Source organism: Heptranchias perlo, chromosome 11 (assembly GCF_035084215.1).
Source record: "Heptranchias perlo isolate sHepPer1 chromosome 11, sHepPer1.hap1, whole genome shotgun sequence".
Lineage (NCBI taxonomy): Eukaryota > Metazoa > Chordata > Chondrichthyes > Hexanchiformes > Hexanchidae > Heptranchias > Heptranchias perlo.
In genome coordinates, this window is record NC_090335.1 from 9,018,900 (window position 1) to 9,044,454 (window position 25,555).

The 25,555-nt window shown below is 47.4% G+C and overlaps 1 protein-coding gene across 2 annotated transcripts in view; it reads left to right on the forward strand.

Annotated features, from left to right (window-relative positions):
* dgkh (diacylglycerol kinase, eta) overlaps nt 1–25,555 on the forward strand; it is a 465,735-nt gene that overhangs the window by 310,935 nt on the left and 129,245 nt on the right. For both annotated transcript variants that reach the window (XM_067992509.1, XM_067992508.1), the window contains exons 8-12: nt 1,661–1,786; nt 6,867–6,969; nt 17,108–17,270; nt 17,917–18,025; nt 21,398–21,537. In XM_067992509.1, the coding sequence (XP_067848610.1) occupies nt 1,661–1,786; nt 6,867–6,969; nt 17,108–17,270; nt 17,917–18,025; nt 21,398–21,537 (641 nt within the window). The remainder of the gene's footprint in view (nt 1–1,660; nt 1,787–6,866; nt 6,970–17,107; nt 17,271–17,916; nt 18,026–21,397; nt 21,538–25,555) is intronic.

Sequence of the window (25,555 nt, forward strand, 5' to 3'; positions counted from 1 at the left end):
CAGAAACTGTGTCAACATTCAAGATTAGATTGGATGGGAGCAGTTTGGGGGTACATGTGATCAGAACTATTTGCTCACATGGAAGGTAAACTCCGACATGGACTGGTTGGGCCCAGTGGCCTGTTTCCGTGTTGTAACTTCTATGTGCACCTTCTCACTCTTCCCTCCATCCCTTTTTCCTCCCCCTCCAGGTTTTGCCCAACCTCCCCCTCCCTTTTCCCCAGAGGTGGGAAGAGCCACAACTCTGCCTTCCCTTGGGATTGTTACATCATACATGCATGGATTTAAATACCTCTGAAGAAGTTATGGGGATCAAATATGCAGAGAGATAAAGTTTAAGGAACAGGAGCTGGAAGATTTGCATTTCTTCAGATGTTCTCTTTCAGTGGTGTTACACAATTCGAGTGCCTCACAAATTTCTTGATTTCAAGAAAATCCCAGGGGGGTCATTTTGGGAGGCTGTGCTGCTGGTAGTAAGTGTGGGTGAGAGAAGTGGAGCTACAGTGTGTTAACAGCTCTATGCCTCACCCCCTCCCATTCAGTCAGCAGTGGAGACGGGCCAAATGACTTCTCAAATGTGTGTTTTAAGTACGTAATTTATCTGCTTGTTTAATGTAACTTTATTGAGTCATTTGTTTCAATAAAGTGGTACCATAAACTCCCTCGACTCACTCAAGTGATTAGATATTGATTTTCCAACTAGCTTCTGGTTTTTTGAAGAGCCTTGATCAACTCATGCAGACAGCAGGGAATTAGAAATCCATTTCACAGTTGAATGCACCTCCACCACCTTCCATCGAAAGCAGAGCTTTAAAGAGCTCCATCTTTGACAAGCAAATAAAAAGACACTCTGCCTGGGACTGGGTTGCTCAGTTTGTTGGCACTCTCTTTGCACCTCTCTGAGCTGGGTTTGAATGCAGCCCTGAGCCATTGGAGGAAAGTGGCTGCAAGGACCATGTGTCAGATGATCACAGTTACATGAGTTGCAGGTCACACATATTTTTCGATTTAAAGTTGTGTCAATGTGTCATGCACTTGTGAACAAATGAATAAAGATTTGTTGAGCACTTTTTCATGGGCTCAGTGCCCCTTTAATCCCACGCTCCCAGTGGGGAGTCTCACTTGATGCAAGCGGGAGGCAGAAATAGGGCGAGAATTGTCCAACCCCGCACTCGTGTAATACACCCTGCTGGAATCATTGAATAAACCCTTCAATGCAATAAGAGCTTTAGTTGTTTGAGATATGGTCAGTTGCATGGTAGAAGTGACCATTTATATAAAAACTGTGGCTCAGAAATTTGGGCATCCCTATTTTTGGGCACGCAGGGGGGCATAGGGTACATGCCGTGCACTTGAATGGTGAAGCTCAAGACTCCCCCAATATTGGGCCTCAGGGCCTCACTTCAATGGAGCCGGCTGCTGCTAACGTCCCAGCAGCCCGCAGGTAAGTGGGGTTGGGGTCGGGTCCAGGAATGGTCGGGCTGGGCATTGTGGGGTGGTGGGAGAGAGCAGGAAAATGGAACCTTCCCAAGAGGGGCCCAAATTTAATGATGGCAAGAAGGGCTGAAAGGCCTGTTTGTCCTCTACTAAAAATGTTTTCTATTTTGTGCTCAGAGGAACGTATGCAACAGTGTGTTAATGCTTTGTTTCATGTGTGCAGATCGCCATGCCACATCAATGGCTCGAAGGTAACCTGCCCGTGAGTGCCAAATGTGCCGTGTGTGACAAGACATGTGGGAGTGTTCTCCGTCTGCAGGACTGGAGATGTCTCTGGTGCAAAGCCATGGTAAGCAGTTCAACTTATTCCAGGGAATGGAAGCAGATGGTGTCGGAATATTTGAGAATGGGTGACTGAGGGATATTTCTTTCCTGGGACCACGAGATAGATTGCAGTCTTTTCCAGTCCTTTACTTCACTCTATTCCTAAGTCTGACAGGCATTTAAGTCTTAGACAGTAGGTGTGGAGCTGCACATTCTAATGAGGGGTTGATAATACTTTAAACACTAGTCTGGGTCCAAGATTCTCCTCTTTGTCTCCAGTGCCTTGCTTATTCCAGTAATCGAATTCATTTGAAATCCCTTTGGTATGAATTCTGCTCCCCATCTACACGGCAGCTTATAGCCGACTGAGCTAGGCAATAAACAACAACAACTTGCATTTATATAGCACCTTTAACGTAGTAAAAATGCCCCAAGGCACTTCACAGGAGTGTTATGAGACAAAATTTGACACCGGGCCTCAAAAGGAGATATTAGGACAGGTGACCAAGAGCTTGTTCAAAGAGGTAGGTTTTAAGAAGCAACTTAAAGGAGGAGAGAGGTGGAGAGGTTTAGGGAGGGAATTCCAAGCTTAGGGCCTAGGCAGCTGAAGACACGGCCACCAGTGGTGGAGCGATTAAAGTCAAACTTGCACAAGAGTCCAGATTTGGAGGAGCGCAGAGATCTCGAAGAGTTGTAGAGCTGGAGGAGGTTACAGAAATAGGGAGAGACGAGACCATGGAGGGATTTGAACACAAGGATGAGAATTTTAAAACTCAGATGTTGCCGGACGAGTTGCCGATGTAGTTCAGCAAGCACAGGGGTACACAAAGAGAAAGGGCTCGGACACCTCCGTCATGGAGTCTCGATGCAGATGAAAAGATTTGTTTGTGCAAATGACCAACTTTTATTAGATTGTTTCGTTGCCCAACCGAGTCAACTGAACTTTTTATTCTCTGGAAGCTGTAATATCACTTCGAATTATTCCGTTATTGAAGTTTACTAATGCCACTTATTGTTTTATTCCCCCTCCTCCCTAAGTTTGCTCCTGATTGACCTTTGAACAAGCCCTTAACTGATCTTAACAAGCAAAATGCTTTTTTCCCCATTATTTCTGTGGACGCACTTTCAGATTGTGGTGAAAACAGATGATGTCTGTAACTGCTCCCTATTGGCCTGTGTACGCAGTTGACTTTTTTTGTTCAAAATTAGCACACGGAGGAAACTGTGGCCAACCCGGGATACGTTTCCTCCCGGTTAATTATGAAGAAATCTCACTCCACACCACAGATAATTTGTCATTTTGCGGAGTAATAATTATTGAATTGTCCTCTGCCCAACGTGTGCTTAAGATATGTCCTCAATGGGCAACGAATTGTGGACATAGAATTATTGTTCATTTTTTTGCTTTCTCTCTCTCCCGCCCTCTCTCTCTTTCCATCTCTATCCTCATTCACTCCTTACTTAGATTCCTCACAAGCTCGCCCCCCTCTCGCTCGCTCTCTTCCCCCCCCCCGCTCGCTCTCCCCCCCCCCCCCCCCCCCCCCCCCCGCTCGCTCTCTTCCCCCCCCACCCCCGCTCGCTCTCTTCCCCCCCCCCCCCCCCGCTCGCTCTCTCCCCCCCCCCCCCCCCCCCGCTCGCTCTCTCCCCCCCCCCCCCCCCGCTCGCTCTCTCCCCCCCCCCCCCCCGCTCGCTCTCTTCCCCCCCCCCCCCCCCCGCGCTCGCTCTCTTCCCCCCCCCCCCCCCCCGCTCGCTCTCTTCCCCCCACCTCACGCTTGCTCTCTTCCCCCCCCGCTCTCTTCCCCCCCTCCTCGCGCTCGCTCTCTTCCCCCCCCCCTCGCGCTCGCTCTCTTCCCCCCCTCCTCGCGCTCGCTCTCTTCCCCCCCCCCCTCGCGCTCGCTCTCTTCCCCCCCCCCCCGCGCTCGCTCTCTTCCCCCCCCCCCTCGCGCTCGCTCTCTTCCCCCCACCTCACGCTTGCTCTCTTCCCCCCCGCTCTCTTCCCCCCCCTCCTCGCGCTCGCTCTCTTCCCCCCCCCTCGCGCTCGCTCTCTTCCCCCCCCCTCGCGCTCGCTCTCTTCCCCCCCCCCCTCGCGCTCGCTCTCTTCCCCCCCCCTCGCGCTCGCTCTCTTCCCCCCCCCTCGCGCTCGCTCTCTTCCCCCCCCCTCGCGCTCGCTCTCTTCCCCCCCCCTCGCGCTCGCTCTCTTCCCCCCCCCTCGCGCTCGCTCTCTTCCCCCCCCCCTCGCGCTCGCTCTCTTCCCCCCCCCCTCGCGCTCGCTCTCTTCCCCCCCCCTCGCGCTCGCTCTCTTCCCCCCCCCTCGCGCTCGCTCTCTTCCCCCCCCCTCGCGCTCGCTCTCTTCCCCCCCCCTCGCGCTCGCTCTCTTCCCCCCCCCTCGCGCTCGCTCTCTTCCCCCCCCCTCGCGCTCGCTCTCTTCCCCCCCCCCCCTCGCGCTCGCTCTCTTCCCCCCCCCCCCCTCGCGCTCGCTCTCTTCCCCCCCCCCCCCTCGCGCTCGCTCTCTTCCCCCCCCCTCGCGCTCGCTCTCTTCCCCCCCCCTCGCGCTCGCTCTCTTCCCCCCCCCTCGCGCTCGCTCTCTTCCCCCCCCCTCGCGCTCGCTCTCTTCCCCCCCCCTCGCGCTCGCTCTCTTCCCCCCCCCTCGCGCTCGCTCTCTTCCCCCCCCTCGCGCTCGCTCTCTTCCCCCCCCCCCTCGCGCTCGCTCTCTTCCCCCCCCCCCCTCGCGCTCGCTCTCTTCCCCCCCCCCCCTCGCGCTCGCTCTCTTCCCCCCCCCTCGCGCTCGCTCTCTTCCCCCCCCCTCGCGCTCGCTCTCTTCCCCCCACCTCACGCTCGCTCTCTTCCCCCCCGCTCTCTTCCCCCCCCCCCCTCGCGCTCGCTCTCTTCCCCCCCCCCCCTCGCGCTCGCTCTCTTCCCCCCCCCTCGCGCTCGCTCTCTTCCCCCCACCTCACGCTCGCTCTCTTCCCCCCCGCTCTCTTCCCCCCCCCCCCTCGCGCTCGCTCTCTTCCCCCCCCCCTCGCGCTCGCTCTCTTCCCCCCACCTCACGCTCGCTCTCTTCCCCCCCGCTCTCTTCCCCCCCCCTCGCGCTCGCTCTCTTCCCCCCCCCTCGCGCTCGCTCTCTTCCCCCCTCCTCGCGCTCGCTCTCTTCCCCCCTCCTCGCGCTCGCTCTCTTCCCCCCTCCTCGCGCTCGCTCTCTTCCCCCCTCCTCGCGCTCGCTCTCTTCCCCCCCCCTCGCGCTCGCTCTCTCCCCCCCCCCCCCCTCGCGCTCGCTCTCTCCCCCCCCCCCCCCTCGCGCTCGCTCTCCCCCCCCCCCCCCCGCTCGCTCTCTTTCCCCCCCCTCCTCGCGCTCGCTCTCTTCCCCCCCGCTCTCCCCCCCCCCCCCCCCCCCGCTCGCGCTCTCCCCCCCCCCCCCACTCGCTCTCTCCCCCCCCCCCCCCCCGCTCGCTCTCTTCCCCCCCCCCCCCCCCCGCTCGCTCTCTTCCCCCCACCTCGCGCTCGCTCTCTTCCCCCCCCCCCTCGCGCTCGCTCTCTTCCCCCCACCTCACGCTCGCTCTCTTCCCCCCCGCTCTCTTCCCCCCCCCTCGCGCTCGCTCTCTTCCCCCCCCCTCGCGCTCGCTCTCTTCCCCCCTCCTCGCGCTCGCTCTCTTCCCCCCTCCTCGCGCTCGCTCTCTTCCCCCCTCCTCGCGCTCGCTCTCTTCCCCCCCTCCTCGCGCTCGCTCTCTTCCCCCCCCCTCGCGCTCGCTCTCTCCCCCCCCCCCCCTCGCGCTCGCTCTCCCCCCCCCCCCCCGCTCGCTCTCTTTCCCCCCCCTCCTCGCGCTCGCTCTCTTCCCCCCCGCTCTCCCCCCCCCCCCCCCCCCGCTCGCTCTCTCCCCCCCCCCCCACTCGCTCTCTCCCCCCCCCCCCCCCCCGCTCGCTCTCTTCCCCCCCCCCCCCCCCCCGCTCGCTCTCTTCCCCCCCCCCCCCGCTCGCTCTCTTCCCCCCACCTCGCGCTCGCTCTCTTCCCCCCCCCCCTCACGCTCGCTCTCTTCCCCCCCCCCCCCCTCGCGCTCGCTCTCTTCCTCCCCCCCCCCCCCTCGCGCTCGCTCTCTTCCTCCCCCCCCCCCCTCGCGCTCGCTCCCTTCCCCCCCCCCCCCTCGCGCTCGCTCCCTTCCCCCCCCCCCTCGCGCTCGCTCCCTTCCCCCCCCCCCCCTCGCGCTCGCTCCCTTCCCCCCCCCCCCCTCGCGCTCGCTCCCTTCCCCCCCCCCCCCTCGCGCTCGCTCTCTTCCTCCCCCCCCACCCCCCCCTCGCGCTCGCTCTCTTTCCCCCCCCCCCTCGCGCTCGCTCTCTTCCCCCCCCCCCCTCGCGCTCGCTCTCTTTCCCCACCCCCCCCTCGCGCTCGCTCTCTTTCCCCACCCCCCCCTCGCGCTCGCTCTCTTCCCCCCCCCCCCCTCGCGCTCGCTCTCTTCACCCCCCCCCCCCCTCGCGCTCGCTCCCTTCCCCCCCCCCCCCCTCGCGCTCGCTCTCTTCCTCCCCCCCCACCCCCCCCTCGCGCTCGCTCTCTTCCCCCCCCCCCCCCCCTCGCACTCGCCCGCTCGAATTGGTGTGGTGGTTGACGAGGATAATCGTCCATCATTTGCCTGAGGCACAATGTTGGGGTGGAGTTTGAGGACCTTTACTCTGCATCCGGCTGTGCAGTGCCTGACATGGCAGTGCTCGATATTGCCTGGGTGCGTGAAATGGGAAGAGTTCCGTTCCCCGACAGTGACATCCCGCTCCTTAATTAAAGACAATTTGCCTGCGGGTAATAATTAGGCTTCTTAGTGTTTCCACCCAATATTGTAATAAATCTTGTAATTCTCCTTAAATGTACATTTACAAATCTTTCCATTGTATCAACTTAACAAATGACAGTGGCATTAATTTTTTTTATCATTTTCTTTCTGCTTTAACCAATAAAATCTCCTGTTCGAGGCTTTTCAAGCTTGTAATATTTTATTAATGTCTTACCGAAATGTTCTCCAGGCCATCTACTAACAGAAAAAAAAATTACTCAACACATGCTGTTTTCTTATCAATCCTTGTAACTATTGGACGCGCTCTCTCTCTCTCTCTCTCTCTGCCAGGTGCACACCGCCTGCAAGGAACTGTATCCCCGAAAATGTCCTCTGGGCCAGTGCAAAGTGTCTATCATCCCTCCCACTGCACTGAATAGCATTGATTCTGATGGTAAGTAACGACACTAACAAGACCCATTGCCATTACTGGGCTTCTGTTTGTCAATTAACATCGCGATGTGGTGAGAATCTCCAGTTCTCGTTTCCTGACGTTGATTTTCACAGAGTTGATTTCTTACAGTATTTTAATGCGAATTTGTACGTGAAACCCGTGAATTTGAATCACGTCTGCAAGGATGACTAACGTTTGATGTAGTAATGCAATAATTGTGTTTAAGATGATTAAAGGAGTTGACAGTTTCTCTCCATCTACCCTATTTCCTCTGGTGGAGGAGTCCAGAACACGCCTTAAAATTAGAGCTAGGCAGTTCAGGGGTGATGTCAGGAAGCACTTCTTCACTCAAAGGATAGTGGAAATCTGGAACTCTCTCCCCAAAAAGCTGTTTCAGCTGGGGGTTCAGTTGAAAATTCAAAACTGAGATTGATAAATTTTTGTTAGGTAAGGGTATTAAGGGTTACGGGACCAAGGCGGGGTAGATGGAGTTGAGAAACAGATCAGCCATGATCGAGGGGCTGAATGGCCTACTCCTGTTTCTAATAACAGAATGTATTCCAGTGGTTGTATTGACATTGTGCATTCATTGTGTACCAACATCCCACCACATGGAGCAATTATTAACTTGCATTAAAGGGGCAGTCCTTTGATGCATCAATTGCAGGAAAAGGTAAAGTCACCTGGTGCCAAATTCAGTTATCGACTGCTATTAAATTATTAACTCTCAGGGCATGATTACAACAACAAAGACTTGCATTTATATAGTGCCTTTAACGTAGTAAGACGTCCCAAGGCACTTCACAGGAGCGTTACCAGACAAAAATTAACAGTGAGCTAAAGAAGGAGATATAAGGATAGGTGATTAAAAGCTTAGTTGAAGAGGTAGGTTTTAAGGGGCAACTTAAAGGAGGTGGAGAGGTTTAGGGAGGGAATTCCAAAGCTTTGGGCCTAGGCAGCTGAAGGCACAGCCGCTAATGGTGGAGTGATTAAATTCGGGGACGTGGAAGAGGCAAGAATTGGAGGAGCGCAGAGATCTCGGCGGTTGTAGGGCCGGAGGAGGTTGCAGAGATAGGGAGGGGCGAGGACATGGAAGGATTTGAACACAAGGATGAGAATTTTAAAATCGAGGCGTCCCCGGACGGGGAGCCAATGTAGGTCAGCGAGCACAGGGGTGATGGGTGAACGGGACTTGGTGCAAGTTAGGATACGGGCAGCAGAGTTTTGGATGAGCTCAAGTTAATGGAGGGTGGAAGATGGGAAGCCGGCCAACAGTAGTCGAATCCAGAGGTAACAAAGGCATGGATGAGGGTTTCAGCAGCAGATGAGCGGAGGCAGGAGCGGAGACAGTTGATGTTGTGGGGGTGGATCTCGGCGGCCTTGGTGATGGAGAGGGTATGGGGTCGGAAGCTCAGCTCAGAGTCAACTAGGACGCCGAGGTTGCAAATTGTCTGGTTCAGCCTCAGACAGTGGGCAGAGAGAGGGACGGAATTTGTGGCGGGGACTGAAGACAATGGCTTCGATTTTCTCAATGTTTAATTGGAGGAACTTTCCCCTCATCCAGGACTGGATGTCGGAAAAGCAGTGTGATAAATCAGAGGCAATGAAGGGGTCAAGGGAGGTGGTGGTGAGGTAGAACTAGGTGTCATTAGTGTACATGTGGATGTAATGGATTACATCACTGAGGGGCAGCAAGTAGATGAGAAATAGCAGGGGGCGAAGGATGGATCCTTGGGGCACTCGTGAGCTAACGGTTCGGGGGTAGGAAAAGAAGCCATTGCAGGGGAACCTCTGACTACAATTTGATAGGTAAGAATGGAACCAGGCAAGGGCAGCCCCACCCAGCTGGACAATGGAACACTGTAGTGTCAAGTTTTTTGGCTTCTCACCGACCCTGCAATTACAGGGTAGATGCAGCTTGAATCCAAAGTCAGAGGCTGACCTGACACCAGAGCGAAGTGGAGTGAGACTCCCTCAAGTCTGTTTTGCTCCATAGTTAGGTCAGGCCTTAACTCTGGATTTACACTACACCCTGCTTTGTAGCAACACTAAACCTTAAGTTTCAGGACACCCATAGTCTGCTGAATAGCCAGGCACTCCATGCATTCAACATGAGAAAGGCTGTAACTGGTGTTTTAAGAGCTAATGGTGCTTAAGGAGCTGTGGCCCAAATTAACTGAATCCAAATTCTTGTTGCAGAAGCAACAGTATGAGGCTGGGTGAAATTATGTAACACAATATCTCTGCCATAAATTATAGGAATCTTACAACACCAGGTTATAGTCCAACAAATTTATTTTAAAATCACAAGCTTTCGGAGATTATCTCCTTCGTCAGATGACGAAGGAGATAATCTCCGAAAGCTTGTGATTTTAAAATAAATTTGTTGGACTATAACCTGGTGTTGTAAGATTCCTTACATTTGTCCACCCCAGTCCATCACCGGCATCTCCACACCATAAATTATAATCTACTTAATTTCTTGCTACATTAAAATTTTTGATTTAATAGTTATTGGCTGTTAGTGTTAATTGTGTGGAGGATGCTTCTGGTTTTAATGCAATGTTCAAATACTATAATGTAGGATAAATGTTTGTATCTGCAGTAGGTATTAAAGTATCAAATATTAACTTGCTGTTTATCTCTCAATGATGTCCCATTTGTGTATTCCCCTTGTCTGAATGGTTGTGGGCGACAAGGACACAGGGCAACCTGACACTGGCATCTACATTGAAGTTGCTGCTGGCACAAGATCAAAGCACAAAACCCCCCACATAAAGGTCCGATGCACATCCTGCCCTAGAAATGGTGTATCAGCTGGTTAAAGCAGTGAAAAGCCAAACCAAACAGACCAAAAGCATCCCAGATGTGTGGTTTTGTTTGGGATGAGTTTTTTTTAATGTCGCTGAGCTGGTCTGATGTTAGTGACGGGGCTTGTAGTGGAGGGTGTATGGGGCAATTTAGCCCAAAGTTCTTCAGTCAGGGCAGCAGAATGACAAATGAACTTCTGCTCATCGGAGACTTGACAGTGGGAGTAAAACCTCTCCGGGCAGTGCTTTTTCATGGACAGCTTCCGCAAGACCTACCAACCTACCGTGGGGCGTAAAGGTGGGGTGGGGGGGAAGGGAGAGCATTTCATTTATAGTCATGTAAATAACTGTAGGGAAAGAAGAAAGGTTTTGGGGAGGGAGGAGGAAAGAATGAATAAACAAACAAACAAAATACTTGAATAGAATCATACTGCACAGAAGGAGGCCCGTCGTGCCTGTACCGGCTCTTTGAAAGAGCTGTCCTATTAGTCCCATTCCCCTGCTCTTGCCCCATAGTCCTGCAAAATTTTCCTTTTCAAGTAACTATCCAAATCCCTTTTGAAAGTTATTGTTGAATCTGCTTCCACCACCCTTTCAGGCCGTGCATTCCAGATCATAACTCACTGTATATTTTTTTTTTAAGAACGAGTACCGCAAATTCACTGTACGAGGTACAGCAAAAAATTATGATGTAAATAGCTGACAATAAGGTTTTGGGGAGGGAAGAGCAAACATATTTACTTGCATTTTAAGCAAGTCTTGTAAAGTGATCAGTAGAGAGTGTTATAGATATTATACCTGCGAGGCCCTGTGTATCAGTAAGGTGTGTAACAGTTTTACCTAGTGTCAGTCATGTCATGTGTTGCTTCGGTAAGTTTGCTGTTTAACAGCGATGGGCCAACAGTTGTCTCGTTTAGATGGATAGCGGAAAAAATCAGAAACTGCACTCCAGGTCGCAGACTAGCAGTGAGCAATGACACAGGAGACCTGCTAGTGTTTATTTATGTATTTCTAATTACTATATATGTAAAACTATCTGAGCTCACCATTAGAGCACCTCATTAACATGCTCCTCGGCCCTGAAACAAACATCAGTCCACACGGGAACATGCCTCATCACTGTTGGCTCAGAATAGTCAATGATCTATTTAAATACAATATACTGAATTGTATAGTTGTGCTTTTCTTCTGTTAATATATGAGGAGGGATAGGAGTGGTCAAGTGACAGATTATTTATGGATGTAGCTGACATGATTCACATTTACTGGTTTATGCTTGTGTGCAGTTATTCCTGTTTTATCTGTGAGCAATGCCACAGGAGATTCATTAGTTCTCCTAACATCCGGGTCAGATCACTCTCCAGTTCCATCTGAAACTTTTTGCCTGAGATCTTGACTTGAGTATCTGCTTCCCATTGGGATGTCAGGCCTTCAAGTGCACTGCAATTATTCCGAGAGGGAGCGAGAGGGAACAAACGTGAATGATGTCTCTATGCCCACAATTCCTGGCCTGTTAAGGAAGTCTCTTCAGTGCAAGTTCGGCAGAGGATAATTCAATTATTTTTTAGGCTGACAAATTATCTGTGGTGTGGAGTGAGATTTTTTTGTAGTTGAAATGTTTCTTTCTTCATAATTAACCGGGAGGAAACGTATCCCGGGTTGGCCACAGTTTCCTCCGTGTGCTAATTTTGAACAAAAAAAGTCAACTGCGTACACAGGCCAATAGGGAGCAGTTACAGACATCATCTGTTTTCACCACAATCTGAAAGGGCGTCCACAGAAATAATGGGGATAAAAAGTATTTTGCTTGTTAAGGTCGGTTAAGGGCTTGTTAAAAGGTCAATCAGAAGCAAACTTAGGAAGGAAGGGGAATAAAACAATAAGACAGACCTGGTCTCCAAATTGAAAGTGGCATTAGTAAACTTCAATAACAGAATAATTTGAAGTGATATTACAGCTTCCAGAGAATAAAAAGTTCAGTTGACTCGGTTGGGCAACGAAACAATCTAATAAAAGTTGGTCATTTGCACAAACAAATCTTTTCATCTGCATCGAGACTCCATGACTGAGGTGTCCATGCCCTTTTGCTTTGTGTACCCCTGTGCTTGCTGACCTACATCGGCAACTCGTCCGGCAACATCTGAGTTTTAAAATTCTCATCCTTGTGTTCAAATCCCTCCATGGTCTTGTCTCTCCCTATTTCTACAACCTCCTCCATCCCTATAACTTTCCATTTCTGGCCTCTTGCACATCCCCGATTTTCATCGCTCCACTATTGGCGGCCGTGCCTTTAGCTGCCTAGGCCCTAAGGAATTCCCTCCCACATCTGTCTGCCTCTCTACGTCTCTCTCCTCCTTAAAACTTTCCTCTTTCACCTGTCCTAAAATCTGCTTATGTGGCTTGGTGTCAAATTTTATTTGATATCACTCCTGTGAAGTGCCTTGTGACGTTTTACAGTGTTAAAGGCGTTATATAATTGCAAGTTGTTGTTGCACTCTGCGCGGCCCTGGGCCATTTCTATTTTTAATAACCCCATTCTGAGTGCTGTTTCTATTTTTAATACTTGAGTCCCATTTTGCTCAATCATGCTTTCTAAGTCAATAGGCTCTGTGCTGCCGATGTGTTCTTCCAGATGTAAACAGTTGCACGGTGTGACTGTGCCCCACGTTCTGGTGAGACATTGCCAGTTTCCCTTGGCGGCCCTCACATTGGCTAAAGGGCTATGTCCTTTTCCGTTTTCACTAAACAATGAGAAACTGCACATGGTGAAGCTTTACAAATGAAATGAATGGTGACAGTGCCTAGCTGAGGATTCACTGGCTGCCTGCTGAGGCGTGATTCTACTCTCTGAAGTACAGTGCTCTGCTGGAAGGCACTGTTTTCTCGGCCTTTACCTGAGCAGCTGTGGGCTGCTGATCATCATCTGATCGCCTGCCAGTGCTGGCTGTTAACCCTGTTTGTTGGAGATTCGCCATAGTTACAAACCTCACCAGTGTTTAAAGAGAATTTAAAGGACTTGCATTTATACAGCACCTTTCACATCCTCAGGGCAACCCAAAGTGCTTCACAGTCAATGAAGTACTTTTGAAGTGAAGTTACTGTTGTAATGTAGGGAAACGCACAACCAGGTTGCGTGCAGCAAGTTCCCACAAACAGCAATTAGGTGAATGACCAGATCATCTGTTTTGGTTATATTGGTTGAGGGATAAACGTTGGCCAGGACACCGGGGAGAACTTCTCTGCTCTTTGAAATAGTGCCATTGGATCTTTTACACCCACTCGAGAAGGCAAACGGGGCCTCTGTTTAACGTCTCTATCCGAAAGATGACACTCCAACAGAGCAGCACTCCCTCAGTACTGCAGTGGGAGTGTCAGCCTGGATTATGTGCTGAAGTCTCTGGAGTGCGACTTGAACCCATGATCTTCTGATTTAGGTGAGAGTGGCCTCACTGAGCCAAGGTTGACACTCATCATTTATTTAAAATGATTAGACTCATAGATCTACAGGTCGGGCATTGTAGTGATGGTGCTACTGGGCTAGCAACCCAGAGGCCCTGAGTTCAAATCCTACCATGGAAAGTTATGAGACTGCATTCAGTAAAATCTGGTAACTCGTGTATTTGCAACAGAAACATTTTGACCATGAAAGTTGCCAGATTGTTGTAAAAGTCCAACTGGTTCACTGCCGTCATTTGGAGAAAGGAAGCTGCCACCCCCACCCAGTCTGGCCTACACGTGTCTCTGAGTGTGAAACTCCTGCTGGGACTGTAGGAGCATGGGGTTACCCCATTACCTTTCTTCGTACCTGTAGTTCCTCACAACGGCTTGCCTGTAAGATTTGTACCCACTCAGTGAAGTCAGGATAAAGTCCCATAATGGTTAAACACATTTAGTACATGCAGAAATTACTGAAGAGTTTGAATTTCTCTGGTAAGGGGACTGTTTGCTGCAGGTTATGCGTATGGTATTTTTAAACTTGTTTCTGTTTAGCAGACGTCGGTGGTATAGCTCTGTTTGGTGGTGGTATAGCTCTGTTTGGTGGTGGTATAGCTCTGTTTGGTGGTGGTATAGCTCTGTTTGGTGGTGGTATAGCTCTGTATGGTGGTGGTATAGCTCTGTATGGTGGTGGTATAGCTCTGTTTGGTGGTGGTATAGCTCTGTTTGGTGGTGGTATAGCTCTGTTTGGTGGTGGTATAGCTCTGTTTGGTAATGGTGGTGGTATAGCTCTGTTTGGTAATGTAACTCTGATGGTATAACTCTGTTTGGTAATGTAACTCTGATGGTATAACTCTGTTTGGTGATGTACCTCTGTTACAAGTTTATGGTCTTGCCTTAGATACTGCGGTGCTGGTTGCTCCTGACAGTGGTCTGAGTATCTTGAGTTCAGGGGCGAGCCCATACTGCCCAATATCTAGCAATACAACAGCATAACGTAGTGTGTAACAAGAGTATCCCCTTATGACCTGAACTGGATATTCGTCTCTTTCAATCTCTCCGAAGGAGGACTGAGCAAGCACTTAGTGAGACAAAGCCAGATACAAATTGCTAAGCTGCTTTATTTCACAGCATGCATAAAAATCGAGTAACACTTATGATTAGATTCACTTATTTCCATCAGTGCAACTTATTTTTATGTAATAATACAAAATAATGAACACGCCATGCTTCCCCAAATCAGTGGGTCATCTTGACTTAAACAAAATAATTTCAAATTTTTAAAAAAGATTTGTTTTTAGGGATGTAGGCAATGCTGGCAAAACCACATTTATTGCCCATCTCTAGTTGCTCTGAGAATGTGATGGTAGACCTTCTCTTTGAACCGCTGTACTCCTTGTCATTGTGGTGCTCCCACAATGGTTTTGACATAGGGAATTACAGGATTCTGACCCAGAGAAGATGAAGGAACAGTGAAATACGTCCAAGTCAGGATAGTGTGTGACTTGGAGGTAATAGTGTTCCCAAGACATTGCTGCTCTTGTCTCTCTGTGAAGTGGATGGTCGCAGGGGAGGGAGGTTTTGTCAAAGTAACCTTGGCGAGCTGCTGCAGTGCATCCTATTGATCATACATACTGCTGCCACAATCAGATGTTGGAATTCCACAATGTCATAGACAAAACTATGAACAAACAAGAAGGGTGCATTCAGCAAAGCTACGCTTCCAGGTTAGAGCCTCACTCAGTGGGAACACTGATCAGGGAATCGGACATGGAGGTCAATGCACCTGACTTGCCAGTCAATCTGGAAATTAGGTGCACTGAATTACGTGTCTGATTCTCCATCTGTGCTCCCATCAGGCTGGGCTTTAGCCTGCCGGATTGCCCTAAGGTGTCAACTTTATCATTAACTTCATTGTTTTTGAAAAGACCTTGATAACCATGATGGAGTGACACACCGACAAATGTGCATAGTGGGGACAGAACGGAATGTTAGACTAAATTGGAGAATAGAACGAGAATGATTTGGAATAGGGGCAGGTGTCTGGCAGGGATGTATCTCGTCACCCTGTTGTTTGGACTAGCACTCGAGCTGATAACGCATGAGTGGAGAAAAGAGTAGTGGACTCAGATGGAGCAGTTTGCGAGTAGTTGAAGGTCTAGATTTTGCAGATGATTTAGCACTATTGCAGAAACTGTAGTAAGCAATTTTCCTGGATCACATGGCAATAGATATAAGGAGACAAAAACAACTTTTGTAACAAATGCCAGCTTGGTTCCGTTGGGAGCACATTTGCCTTGAGTCAGAAGGTTGTGGTTTCTGTCCCCACTCTAGCACATAACCTCGGCTGACTGTTACAAATTTTGGATCTGCCTTAAATATTCTTTCTTGGAGTCACCAAAATCTCTCGTAAGCAAATCTACACCCTCGCGATTAGAAGTTGACTTTTGCAAACCAGTGTCTAGACCTGGGGTCTAACAATGAGACCCCTTGTTATGTGAAGTAAATATGGTGATCTCGCACGTCCACTTATATACGCTACGTGAATCTTCCAAAAAGTGGACTGATTAATCCTTCAGTGAGACTGGCAGGATATGAATCGCTAAGCTGCTTTATTTTATAGGCAGCAAGTGAATATACAAAGTAACAGTTGCAACAGATTTCACCCTAATTGAACTCATTTCAGTTCCTCATCATCATAGAGAAAATAGTAAATGTTCTTACATTACAACACTTGAAATGTACTTCATTGGCTGTAAAGTAGTTTGGGACATCCTGGGTCATGAAAGGCGCTATATAAATGCAAGTTATTTCTTTCTTAAACTCAGCCCCCTCTGTCTTAATCAATGAGCTAACTAACACTTTCCTTTGATTAGACCTATCACTGAATTGGACCAAGGTTTACTCTAGGACTGGTCACTCACTCACTTAAGGTAGACAGGCTTACCTTCCTCTCTTAGCAAACTGACTTCAAACGTATGTCTTTGTGTCTTTTGTGATGTCTTGGGACAGGAAGTTAAGCAGTTTCTTCCTGACTCCTTCCCTGTTTGGGGGTTGGCCTGCAGAGCTGCCTTTGAAGGCTGCTACCGCTCCCGTGATTGTGGACCCCGTGAAACTAGCTCCTGCAAAGCTCGGAGAATGATGCGTTCCAATCCCTACGGTGTGAATGTTTGCTGGGATGGTTTTATTTAATGAGCTTCTATTGTCTGAGGCCATTGAAACAGACACTTCATCCAACTTGTGATCTGCATCCCATAATGTGGCTATCCTGAGAATCGAACCCCTTTAAAACTTGATAAAAATATATTTGAATATAAATTATAAGTCCCCCATCCATGATAAAATGGTTGAAAATCTCACAACCTAACAATGACGCTTCAGTGGAGTACTGAGGGAATGCTGCGCTGTTGGAGGAGCTATCTTTCTGATCAAACATTAAAGCAAGTCTGCCTGTTTATTGGGTATGAAAGTTTCCATGGGAATATTCGAAGAAGCGCAGGGAGTTCCCCTTGTGTCCTGGGCAGTATTCCTCCCTCAACCAACACCATCAAAAAATAGATTAACTGGTCATTTATCTCATTTGTTATTTGCTGCATAACAGTGACTGCACTTCAAAAGTACTTCTTTGGTGGGCAAGCACTTGGAATTTGGCTGTATAAATGGTGATGCGCTATATAAATGCAAGTTGTTTCTGTGACACATCTGAACCAATGGTAAATTGCCCAATGTGGTGAAGCAATAGAAGAGAAATTGTATGAATTTGCACTTGTAGCAGCGAGCCCATCCAAGTGAGCAGAACTATTGCTGATCTTCCTGTTTCATGGTGTTATGCCAGCCCTATTGGATGGCGTAAGACAGGGTGAGCTTGATGTGCCGACTGTTGTTTATTGCAGGTTTCTGGAAGGCCACTTGCCCACCATCTTGCGCCAGCCCACTTCTAGTTTTTGTCAACTCTAAGAGTGGAGACAATCAGGGAGTCAAGTTCCTCCGGAGGTTCAAACAGTTGTTAAATCCAGCTCAGGTCTTCGATCTTATGAATGGAGGACCTCATCTTGGGTAAGGAAGATTTTGAAAATATTTTCAGATGAATTGACAAAGGAACTGTCCTGTGAATGCACGTGTCTATCTATCTGATAGTTATTGATTATGTATTAATAATTACTGATCATTACAGAATATTTAGTTTGTAATATTACGTATTCTTCTGTTAGCCAGTGTAAACTCGGAGGACAGAATTTGGCAGAACCCCAGCTTTGCTGACTGAGTCCGGAAGAGCCGTGTGCTTTGAAAGGTTAAAAGCCCTTTTGTGTGTGAAGGTCCATATCCTTCATGATCGCCGACTTGTGCAATCGTCCGTATGCAATTGAGTATAGATTTTTAAAAATCTTTTGTTTCTATTTTGATAAAAAGGTCTCAGTAGCATCCCATTTTTGGTTTTCCATGCACATGCTGAGCTGCAGCAGTTACTGGGACTGCCTGTGAATGTGCACAGAAAGGCTCCTGTGTGGAAGTAAGCGTTTCAGACTGGTCTGAAGGCTGATTGGGAAGAGCCCCAGCTGCTTTCTGAAGTGCCTTACATTCTCACAACAGCATTGATTCTCGGAAACTTTCACTTTACATTGAGCAGGTTTCAATTGAATCTCTGTTCAGCTATCGATTAGCAGAGTTGGTCTTTTAATAAGTTGTTTCTCTTTTCTTTCAGTTTACGATTGTTTCAAAAATTTGACAATTTCCGCATTCTGGTTTGTGGAGGAGATGGAAGCGTTGGATGGGTTTTATCTGAGATTGATAAACTAAACCTACACAAACAGGTGAGGAACTGTCAGGTAAACTAAACCTACGCAAACAGGTGAGGAACTGTCAGGTAAACTAAACCTACGCAAACAGGTGAGGAACTGTCAGGTAAACTAAACCTACAGAAACAGGTGATGAACGGCAGATAAAATAAACCTACAGAAACGGGTGCAGTAACCTCAGGTAAAGTGAATGCTATCACAGCATTCAAGCTATTCTTTGGGGACCTTATGAATCGGTCATCTCACGAGTACGAACTCTGACTGACACACTTTTTAAAAATGTTTCGCTTTAACATTGATGTGTAATGAATTGGCTGCAAAGTACTTACCATTTCACATTGTGTTCACAAGTGCAAACTATCATGACAGAGTAATCGGGATAAAGTGCGATAATAAGCAGGTTTTCTGGGAAAATGATTACGCAGTGCATTGGGGCTCCAGAGAGCTGTGTTATGAAGCGAAATGACATCCTTCATTATCAGATCATATGATTTTTCAGTTAAAGGGGGTGGCCATTATGCCCAAATAATCCTTCCCATGGTGATAGATCAATCCTATCTATCCACCTTCTCATCATATCCCTCAATCCCTTCTCCCGTTAGAAACACATCTCATTGCCTCTTTGCTTCTATAATCTTCCTGAGTGACCTGTTCCACAGCTTTACGGGGTAGATTTTCATCTTTCCAACCTGGGCGTTAAGCATCCCCTGGGCCGAGCGCTGAGAGAACAATCTGATGGGGAAGATCCCTGCTTCCAATATTCCTTTGGCGCCTTGCTCCCATTATTTTACCGTTACTTATCCATATTCAATTACATCTGTTGCCTATTGGCCCAGTTAGCCAAGAGATCTAAATCCAGTTGCATTGTTTCTCATTATTGGCCCTGCCTCCTGTTTTGGTAGCATTTGCAGATTTGGAGATTTTGCTTCGTATACCATCATCCAAGTTAATAATATATTAGAAATAGAGAGCGATCCATGTCCAACCCATGGGGTACGCTGCTCGTAACCCTCTTTCCAGTTCCAAAAAAATTACATTGATTCCTATGCTCTGTGTCCTGTTTTTGAGCCAGTTTTCTATCCAATGCCATACTTTACCTTCTATTGTAAGACTTCATATCTTAGCCATTAGTCACCAACGTGGAACCATGTAAAAATTGAAGTATATATTAACTGCATTTCTCCTGTCCCCATATTAACAATGTCACCTAAAGACTCCAGAAGGTTGGTTAAATGTGACTTCCCTTTCCTGAAACTGTTCTGATTGTGCTTTACCAAGGTATCCTTGTCCAAGTATTCACCCACTGGATCTCTCAAGGTCATTTCCAACACTTCCCTTACAACAGAAGTTAAGCTTACTGGTCTGTGGTTTCCAGATAAGTCTCTTGATCCCTTTGTTAAATAATGTGTTTATATCAGCCACCTCCAATCTCGCTTGAATTTACCAAAGGTACAAAAATATCACTTGAAGCTTCTCAAATTTCAATCCTTATTTTGTTTAAGATTCAAGGGTGGAAGTTATCTGAATGAGGAACTTGGCCCATTTTAAGAGCTGTTTATTCGTTGTTATTTGTATACTTGCACTATTAAGCTCCTCTGCCACCGTTCATAGAAATCTGATATTTTATTTGGATAATTTGCCCTCCTTCCTGGCTAAATGCAGATGTGAAGAAACCACTTCATAATTCTTTGTTCCCAGATTCCAGCTTTTCATTATAATTTCAAGTGGACTAAAATTTTCCCTCCATCCTTTGTTTACTTGTTTAAAGTTTTGACAAACCTTCAGTGCTTTCAGCATTCAGCATATCTCTTGGCTTCTTTTGTCTCCTGCGTTTGCTTGTCGTTATAATTGGCCTACTCCTGCTGCTTACTGGATTCGATGCATGTTTTTTGCTTCTCCCCAGCATTCATCTTTACATCCCTATTTAATCCTTTCAGCTGTTTTGATTTGACTAGAATTAATTGTGATTGCAGTCTCAGTTGTATTTCCTTAAATGCTTATTATCTTTCATAATCCCAACATCATTGTGTTTCAATTAACTTATTTTAAAGTAATGTTGTAGTTAGAATCATAGAATCTTACAGCACAGAAGGAGGCCATTTGGCCCATCGTGCCTGTGAAAGAGCTATCCAATTAGTCCCACTCCCCTGCTTTTTCCCCATAGCCCTGCAATTTTCTACCCTTCAAGTATTTATCCAATTCCCTTTTGAAAGTTACTATTGAATCTGCTTCCACCACCCTTTCATATCATAACATCTGCATTCCAGATCATAACAACTTGCTGCGTAAATAAATTTTTCCTCATCTCACCTCTGGCTTTTTTGCCAATTGCCTTAACTCTATGTCCTCTGGTTACCAACCCTCCTGCCAGTGAAAACAGTTTCTCCCTATTTACCCTATCAAAACCCTACATTAAGGGTGAGAAAGCGGTTAAAAAAGCATATGGGATCCTGGGCTTTATAAATGGAGGCATAGAGTGCAAAAGCAAGGAAGTTATGTTGAACCTTTACTAGAATTGTTTCAGGGATGAGGGACTTCAACTACATGGATAGACTGGAGAAGCTGGGGTTGTTCTCCTTAGAGCAGAGAAAGTTGAGAGGAGTTTGATGGAAGTGTTCAAAATCATGAGGGGTTTAGATAAAGTAAATAAAGAGAAACTGTTCCCATTGGCGGAAGGATGGAGAACCAGAGGACATAGATTTAAGGTGATTGGCAAAAGAACTTTTTACGCAGCGAGTAGTTACGATCTGGAATGCGCTGCCTGAAAAGGTGGTGGAGGCAGATTCACTTGTGGCTTCCAAAAAGGAATTGGATAAATACTTGAATGGAAAAACTTTGCAGGGCTGCAGGGAAAGACCGGGGGAATGGGACTAACTGGATTGCTCTTACAAAAGGCCGGCACAGGCTCGATGGGCCGAATGGCCTCCTGTACTGTAACCATTCTATTCTATGATTTTGAACACTCTATTAAATCTCCCCTTGACCACCTCTACTCGAAGGAGACATAACTGATGTCCCTCATCCCTGGTACCATTCTAGTAAATCTCCTCTTCACCCTCTCTAAAGCCTTTGTACTTTGTAGTTTGTACTTTGAAGTTCACTATTTTTGTGTTGCTGTACCTTTTGTATCCTGGTGTGAACATTGCAGTTCAGCAATCAGCTTCAGGGTGACACTGGTGGGTGCTTGAGAGAAAGTTTTCTTGACTAGAAATGGTATATTGCATAGGAAGACCCAAGAAAGGAAAGGGGTGAAAATACCTAACAAAGAATGAGTCTGCAAAAAATAGAGCGGATAAGTGAAAACTTTTTTTAAAAAATTAAAATGTATGCAGTTGTTGGAGGAATTTGTTTTAAAGCTGCTAATGTCCAGATCATGCTATGTTACAGTGCCAGCTTGGAGTCCTGCCCCTGGGAACAGGAAATGACCTGGCGCGGGTCCTCGGCTGGGGAGGCTCATGTGATGATGACACACAGCTTCCTCAGATTCTGGAAAAATTGGAACGAGCCAGCACCAAAATGTTAGACAGGTAAGTGCTCGTGTGATAGGGACCTAATGGGAGATGCGGTAATGGGAACCGTAATGGGACATGTGTTGGTGGAGATCCAAGAGTTGTGGTGTAGGACCTTAATGGGACTTGTGTTGGTGGAGATCCAAGAGTTGATGTGGTGTTCGGACCTCAATAGGAGATTTGGTGCTGAGGATCTAATAGGATAAGTAGTGGTGGGAATCTAACTGGATATGTGGCGGTACAATCACTAGGCAGTTATCTAATGAGCAGATGGCAGTGCTCCTGCTAAATGGTAAGATTTAGAGATGCATTTGTTTGTGGTTGCATTGACATCCATTGTTCACAAAAAAAGACCAAAATCGAGAGGGAACAAAAAGTTAGCACAAAATTGAAACTATCCATGTTTTTAACAGGGAGTAATGCTAAGACTTTAAGTTAATCTTGGCCTTTGAGCATGTGGTTTATGACCTCGTTTGAACCTCTCTATTAGATTACTGTGTGTAATAACTGCCTCATTTTTATTATTATCCATGTTTTCTATAGTCTAGTGCAAAGTTTGAAAAATGGGCTGGCATTTGAATTCAGCATTTTCTGCACAATGGTAATAATTACACGGACAAATGAATTTCAATGTAGATAAGTGTGAGGTGGTGCATTTTGGTAGAAAGAATAAGGAGGCCACGTACTGCTTGGAAAACAAGAGTCTAAATGGGGTAGAGGATCTAGGGGTACAGATACACAAATCGCTAAAAGTAGCAATGCAGGTTAATAAGGCCATTAAAAGAAGCAAAGCACTGGGGTAGAATTGAAAAGCAGAGAAGTTTTGTTAAACTTGTATAGAATCTTGATTAGACTACACTTGGAGGACTGTGCACAGTTCTGGTCTCAAAAAGGAGATAGAGGCACTGGAGAAGGTGCAAAAAAGATTTACAAGGTTGATACCAGAACTGAGAGATTATAACTATCAGGAAAGATTGATCAGGCTGGAACTCTTTTCCCTAGAAATGATGACCCGATAGCATAGATGCATTTAAGGGGAAGCTGGATAAACACATGAGGGAGAAAGGAATAGAAGGATATGCTGATAGGATTGGATGCAGGGGGGTGGGAGGAGGCTTGTGTGGAGCATAAACACCGGCATAGACTAGTTGGGCCGAGTGACCTGTTTCTGTGCTATACATTCTATGTGTAAGATGTGTCCGAGCGACCTTGAAACTCCATCTTATTATCCCAAAGCACAGGTACTTGGAGGTCTAGCACATTGAGACAATACACTGTTACCTCACGTTTACCTCTGTCCTCCCTACCCTACCTTTGGACGTCCAAGGCTAAGATTTGACAAAAACCAAGCATGACTTCAGAACCAGGGAGCTTTTATATGTGATAGGCAGCAATGGAAGTAGCTATAGTGTAGTGGCCATTTCAATTTATAGGTGTCACGCTAGAATGTGACGGTCAATCACAAAATACGGAATAAATTGAAATGAATGGAAGTTCGATAGATGAATGTATTAAACCTTCATTCCCCAGGATTTCTATCTTTACTTATCAAGAAAGTGCATGCCCTACAAAAATAATAATTAAAATCCATTTAGTCTTTGATAAATTAATATGGGATGTTTGCTAAATCATTTTAACCTGAAAGATGGATTCATTGTAAAGCCCCTGAGTGCTCTCTGAGGCCAGGGGCTGATCAAAAGCACTGTGGCATTGACTTACACCTGCTATTTTGTACAAAATATCATTCTAAATCAATTTGCTAATGAATTGGATAGAAAGCGCGTCCATTTTTTAAATTAAAAGTTTGTATCAATTTGCAGAAATGCAGTCATGCCCAAAGCACGATCACATTGTATTGATGTAAATGGTCTCATTCTAATGATGGACATAGTCACTTGGTTGAATTGTATGTACGATTAATGAACCCCTGGCTAGGGTTTTAAGAGCAGAATCCTCATTTCATTTAAGGAAGAGCCAGATGGTTTTGTCTGTAGTGAAATTGGAAACACATTTATAAAGAATGGGTTTATGGTTTCTCTGAGTGCACAGGGGAAATCTTTCCACTCTGTTCTTTCTGGATGGATGAGCAGCCCTTGTCATTGATCTTGTGATCAATGCAAAAGAGCAAGAGAGGAATCAGTGGGGCTTGTTGGTGTGGGAATAAATGACTCAGGTTGGGGGGGAGAGAGAGTTGGAGGTGCTGAAAAGTGAGTTCAGGTATGTTGCCTGGAAATTGAAAAATAAGTTGTTACTGACGAGAAGAAAGAATAAGTTTGTGAGTTCATGAGTAGAAAAGAAAGAACTTGCATTTGTATGGCACTCCTTGACATGCTCCGGATGGCCCAAGGCACTTCACAACCAACAAATTACTTTTGAAGTGTAGTCACTGTTTTTGTAGGAAAGCTCAGCAGTCAATCTGCACGCAAACAAAAACGAGATAAACGACCAGTTATTCTGGTCTTGGTGGGTTGCTCAGAATACCGCAGAATTCTCCTTTTGAATAGTGCCGTGGGATCTTATATATCCAGTTGAAAGGGCAGACAGGCACTTGGTTTAATGCCTCATTCGAAAGACGGCACCTCCGACAGTACAGCACTCCTTCAGTACTGCAGTGGCATGTCATTCTAGATTATGTGCTCAAGTGCGGGAATAGGGCGTGAACCCACAACCTTCTGAATAAGATGCAAGAGTGCTACCAGTGAACCATTTGTAGAGATACAGGCATAAATGAGTAGCTGACTGGTTGGGACAGGATAAATTGTTTTCCCCATCCTCAATGACGGCAGAGTCCAGCATGTGAGTGCAAAAGATAAGGCTGAAGTGTTTGCAACCATCTTCAGCCAGAAGTGCCGAGTGGATGATCCATCTCGGCCTCCACCCGATATCCCCACCATCACAGAAGCCAGTCTTCAGCCAATTCCATTCACTCCACGTGATATCAAGAAACGGCTGAGTGCACTGGATACAGCAAAGGCCATGGGCCCCGACAACATCCCGGCTGTAGTGCTGAAGACTTGTGCTCCAGAACTAGCCGCGCCTCTAGCCAAGCTGTTCCAGTACAGCTACAACACTGGCATCTACCCGACAAGGTGGAAAATTGACCAGGTGTGTCCTGTCCACAAAAAGCTGGACAAATCCAATCCGGCCAATAACCGCCCCATCAGTTTACTATCAATCATCAGCAAAGTGATGGAAGGTGTCGTCGACAGTGCTATCAAGCGGCACTTACTCACCAATAACCTGCTCACCGATGCTCAGTTTGGGTTCCGCCAGAACCACTCGGCACCAGACCTCATTACAGCCTTGGTCCAAACATGGACAAAAGAGCTGAATTCCAGAGGTGAGGTGAGAGTGACTGCCCTTGACATCAAGGCAGCATTTGACCGAGTGTGGCACCAAGGATCCCTAGTAAAATTGAAGTAATTGGGAATCAGGGGGAAAACTCTCCAGTGGCTGGAGTCATACCTAGCACAAAGGAAGATGGTAGTGGTTGTTGGATGCCAATCATCTCAGCCCCAGGGCATTGCTGCAGGAGTTCCTCAGGGCAGTGTCTTAGGCCCAACCATCTTCAGCTGCTTTATCAATGACCTTCTCTCCATCATAAGGTCAGAAATGGGGATGTTCGCTGATGATTGCACAGTGTTCAGTTCCATTCGTAACCCCTCAAATAATGAAGCAGCCCAAGCCCGCATGCAGCAAGACCTGGACAACATCCAGGCTTGGGCTGATAACTGGCAAGTAACATTCACGCCAGACAAGTGCCAGGCAATGACCATCTCCAACAAGAGTGAGTCTAACCACCTCCCCATGACATTCAACAGCATTACCATCACCGAATCCCCCACCATCAACATCCTGGGGGTCACCATTGACCAGAAACTTAACTGGACCAGCCATATAAATACTGTGGCTACAAGAGCAGGTCAGAGGCTGGGTATTCAGCGGCGAGTGACTCACCTCCTGACTCCCCAGAGCCTTTCCACCATCTACAAGGCACAAGTCAGGAGTGTGATGGAATACTCTCCACTTGCCTGGA